At 36.2% G+C, this 5,000-nt stretch overlaps 1 protein-coding gene across 2 annotated transcripts in view; it reads right to left on the bottom strand.

Moving 5' to 3' along the window:
* Positions 1–5,000, bottom strand: part of ptn (pleiotrophin) — a 49,361-nt gene that overhangs the window by 1,237 nt on the left and 43,124 nt on the right. Inside the window, exon 5 of one of the 2 annotated variants that reach the window (XR_013821172.1) lies at positions 484–2,158. Coding sequence is in view for 1 of the 2 variants with exons in the window: in XM_079870155.1 (XP_079726281.1) it covers positions 2,103–2,158 (56 nt within the window). In the remaining variant the exon portion in view is untranslated. Of the gene's footprint in view, positions 2,159–5,000 lie in introns of both variants that reach the window. The other variant, XM_079870155.1, reaches the window with a different exon arrangement.

Below are 5,000 nucleotides of genomic sequence, written 5' to 3'. Positions count from 1 at the left end.
TCATGAAAGATTAAAGGCTTTCAAAAGTCTGGAGGCCTATGATTATTTTGTTTCTCGAAAAGTTGGGCCGATCTTTTCTGCCAAACCGAAAGAAATATGACTCGGTTGATTTGACTCATTTAAAAAAAATTTTTTTTATTAAATCTTCTATAAATACATAGTCACGAAGACTTACCATGAACAAAATGAGCCTCACAAACTCGATCAGTAACTTAGCTGCAAGAATCCAGGCTTTTTTCGGAGCGTCCAGGTTCATTTCTTTCGTTTTTCGCGATCCTTTTCGGAGGGAATTCAAAAAAACTTTTTATCAGGCCCCCAACAAGCCGTACAATCGACCACAGCAAGACGGAACCATCCTCTTCTCTAAATCCTCCTCCAAACGTGCAAAACAATCAAATTACAGGTATCTAGCGGTGTTTCTTGCCACACGATTCCCATGATGCAACGCGACAAACATAAACAATGACGTCACAAAAGATCCGCCTATTGAACTTACTGTGGCGTAACAAACTTCAGTCCTCAAGGGGGCGATAGAGTTAATGTGCCATTTACATTTAAAGTCGACATAAATCAAAATCGACTCTATTTACTAGTTTGTTAGCGCACATTAGTCTCGTGGTGAACAATTAATCCGTGCAAGTTAATATACAGGAATAGGTCATCTTTGTAGAAGCATTTCCTGGGATGCGAAGTTGCGAACCCGTGACCTTTCTGTGTTGCTGCTGTTCAAACTACAGGGATGCACCATGGGATGCACACGAGTCCAGATGTGTTATTATTAGTAGTAGACGATCTGAAAGAGACAATTCTGACAAAGGAAACACACTCATCTATTTATTAAAGAATCCAGAGAAATAAAATGCATCACAGTTTCCTCAAAAATATGACTCATAATAATCATAAATGTTTCTTGAGCAGCAAATCATCATATTAGAATGATTTCTGAAGGATCATGTGACACTGAAGACTGGAGTAATGATGCTGAAAATTCAGCTTTGATCACAGGAACAAATTACAGTTTAAAATACACTCAATTAAATTCAGTTGTAATAATATTTCACAGTTTTTACGGTATATGTGTGATCAAATCAATGCAGCCTTGGTGAGCAGAAGAGGCAAAAACCTTTCAAACATTTGAGTTTGTACTTGTGTCGAGTGTGTTTTGTGCGGCTTGAACAGAGTCTCAGGACGTGTTTTAACGTGAAATAGCATTAACTGGGTTTGTGTGATGGTGTGTGTACAGATGACGGTGTAAATACTCTGTATAGCTTCTTCTCATTGAGTCACGTGCTTCTGTTCACTGTGAGTTGTGGCTTCCGTGTGGTTTATCAGCTTAACGTTTGTAATATACTCTTATCTATATGTGTAGCACAGATGACGTGTAAATACATGTGTTTATTAATGAATATGAATGTTATTGATCTTTATTAGGGCAATGAAGGGATTACTGGTCATTGATGAAACATGCATTTATAAGATTTGCTGTATCGTGCGATATACTTTTGGAGAAGAGTTCTAGCAAATAAAGCTGTTATGATGAATAATAACTCCTGTTCTGCTCATTCCAGCTTTTACACACTGAAGAAATGACACAGGAAACACAAAACAGGAATAATTCTTGTCTTTATTCACTGTAAAGCGTTAGTTTGAAAGATTTAGAATCTTTAAACTGTCATTTTTTTTTATTTGAATGTAGTTCCAAACAGGAAGTAGAATTCTAATGTGACAGTTCGAATGTAAGTGCAGTTTTTAATGATACATTATAACAGTTCTTAGTATAAATATCCATGTTTTCATTCACACTACATATTGGATATTTCAGAAACATCAGATGATCAATGTTTAAAATGAAAATATAATGTGTTTTGTTTATTAACATTCATTTTATGGACTGTGGAAGCACACTTCATTTCCCAGAATGCACTAATATGTACTCTTTTTAAGGATGTTTTGTGTTAACATTAGAAGATTTTAGTAGACTTGTTTGTCTTCCTTTAATCACTGATGTATTATTCTGTGAGCTGTAAATTAAAGCTACGAATGATGTCGAAATATAGTGTTAGAGATCATCATCACATCTGGAGCAGGAGGAGGAATCTTCTTTAGTCCGCCGGGTTTCGCTCCTTCTTCTTTCCGTCCCGCTTTGGTTTCTGTGAATCTGTGGAGAGATGAACAGCCATCAGTGTTAAACACACACCAATCTCATGAAAACACAGCTTCAGTCCCAAAAAAAAAGAATATTTTGCATTATTTAAGTACCACTGAGATACTAAATATTTTTTAATTATTTATATTAGTTTTTATTTTTATATTTCCTGTTTTCATTTTAGTCAGTTTTAGTAATTTTGTTGTTTTTGTCATTTTTATAGCCTAAGTTTTAAATATGTCTGTACTGTTTTTACTCATTTTTATTTCTGTTTGAGTTATTTTAGTACATCAAGTTAAACCGAATGAGAATGAGAAATGTTGGCAACTAGCTGACGTAAAATAAGTTGACATTTTGTTTTATTCCAGTTAAGGTTCATTTTAGCAACAAAATGTTGTTTTAAAATGATTTTAGTTTTAGCTAGCCATAATAACCCTGGTTTAAGAAAACAAAGCCTGATTTATGCACATTAAAAGTGGTTTGCACTCTGACATTATTTTAATGATAATGATCATTTTTATTGTAGTTTTATTAATATTTTGAATTAGCTTTTATTTTTTAACTTGTAGTTTTCATGTTCATTTTAGTTACATTTTTAGTCAATTTGTGTGTTTTTGCCATTTATTATTATTTTAATTCCAGCTAATAATTTTAGTGCTTTAACTTTATTGCAAAGGCAACAAAGTTTTTCTACTAATATTTATATTATATTTTAGCTTTATTTAAATGAACAGAAACCTGTTAATAGATTTAGTTAACAATAATCACCCTTCCCTGAATTATTCTATTGTTATATTAGGATATTTATAAATGTTCCTCTGTATAAATCTCATCTCAGATATGAAATGAACCTTGACTTAGTTTAATTAACATTCTTCTGGAGAGAGAGAGAGAGTGAGAGCGTGAGAGAGAGAGAGAGAGAGTGATAGAGAGATAGAGAGAGAGCGAGAGAGATAGAGATAGAGAGAGATAGATAGAGAGAGATAGAGAGAGAGCGAGAGTGATAGAGAGAGAGAGAGAGAGAGAGAGAGAGAGAGAGTGATAGAGAGAGTGATAGAGAGATATATATAGACTGAGAGAGAGAGAGCGTCACCTGTTGATCAAAGTTTATCGCGTGTAAAGTTGATCTCGTCATCAACACCTGTGTTCTGCGCTCGTGTCTGAACTCGCCAAACATCCATCGTTTTCACACAGAATAATCAAAAACCTTCATTAAACTGAGTGACGATGATGATTACATGTCAATAACTCCATCTAAGCGCTCATTGCATTAGCATCTCATTTACATAAAGATTAAACCCATTCAAATCAAACACAAAAACAACCAAAAGACCATCAGAACAACATCTGATTATTCTGGAATGAAAGCCGAATCCCACATGGACTGTTCCTTCAAGACGTTTACCTCGTCTCTCCTGAGGAAAATACCCAGAATCCTCCACATCTCAGTCTCGAACTGAACACCGCATCAGATCTCACTATCAGCTCAGTCAGTCTCATCAAATCTGTGCGTTTATAAGATTTGCTGTATCGTGCGATACACTTTTGGAGTTCTAGCAAATTAAGCTGTTATGATGAATAATAACTCCTGTTCTGCTCATTCCAGCTTTTACACACTGAAGAAATGACACAGGAAACACAAAACAGGAATAATTCATGTCTTTATTCACTGTAAAGCGTTAGTTTGAAAGATTTAGAATCTTTAAACTGTCATTTTTTGAATTTGAATGTAGTTCCAAACAGGAAGTAGAATTCTAATGTGACAGTTCGAATGTACGTGCAGTTTTTAATGATACATTATAACAGTTCTTAGTATGAATATCCATTAATATGTTCTCCTTCACACTACATATATATATATATATATATAAAATTATATCAATTGTGTTAAACTTAAGTTGATACTTAAATGAAACACATTTGAGCGTCTCGTGAGTTTTAACATCTGAGCGATATCATTAGTCCAGTTGTGATCCAGAATGATGGAGAAACGGCCCAGTCATCCATGCTGTTTGTTTTGAGCTGTTTTCAGGGCAGTATTCACACACACACACACACACACACACCTCAGCATCTGCGTCTCATGAGCTGGACAGACCCCAGCGGTTCAGGCTGTTATTAGACAATCAGCCTTTAGCATGAGCCACATCATGTGACCCGACACACAGACACACAAACACACACTGTTGCCGGTTCATTTCTGCATCCGGCCAATCAGAGGCTGAGAAACTCCTCATGAATATCAGCGCTCTGTAAAACATGACGCTCTTCCTTGTTTTCCAGCACAAATATCCACACACTCTCATTTACTGGAGAAGAACGACGACTGACGATATTAAGTCTTGCTTTCTGATCAAAGACGAGTTTGTGCTTAAAACAAGAGCAAACATCGTGTGAGATTAAAACAATAAACTTAATTCAAAGGGAACATTCATTTTCTTTTTCTGATCCCATTGGCAGATATTATATTTGTTATTATTTTAGTCACTTAATATCTTACTATCGCCAGTCATCGTTCTTCTCCAGTACATGAGAGTGTGTGGCTATTTGTGCTGGAAAACGAGACAGAAACTCTGAGGAAGAACGTCATGTTTTGCAGTGTGTGAGTAATGTGACGATCCTTCCGGCTTGCCGTACAGCGGGGCACACTAACAGGTAAGACGTTTGCTGTGTGTGTGTGTGTGTGTTTACCTGTTTACAGCCTCCGCTCATCCATCTGTGACAGTGGCACCCTCTCCCAAACCCCCACAATCCTCTCTGCTGACGCTCTTATCACCTCAAACAGACCCATGCGACGACGCCCCTCTCACCCTGTGTGTGTGTGTGTGTGTGTGTGTGTGTGTGTGTTTATGGT

Source organism: Squalius cephalus (assembly GCF_949319135.1).
Source record: "Squalius cephalus genome assembly, chromosome: 4".
Classification (NCBI taxonomy): Eukaryota; Metazoa; Chordata; class Actinopteri; order Cypriniformes; family Leuciscidae; genus Squalius; species Squalius cephalus.
This window is presented reverse-complemented; position numbering and strand designations above follow the sequence as displayed.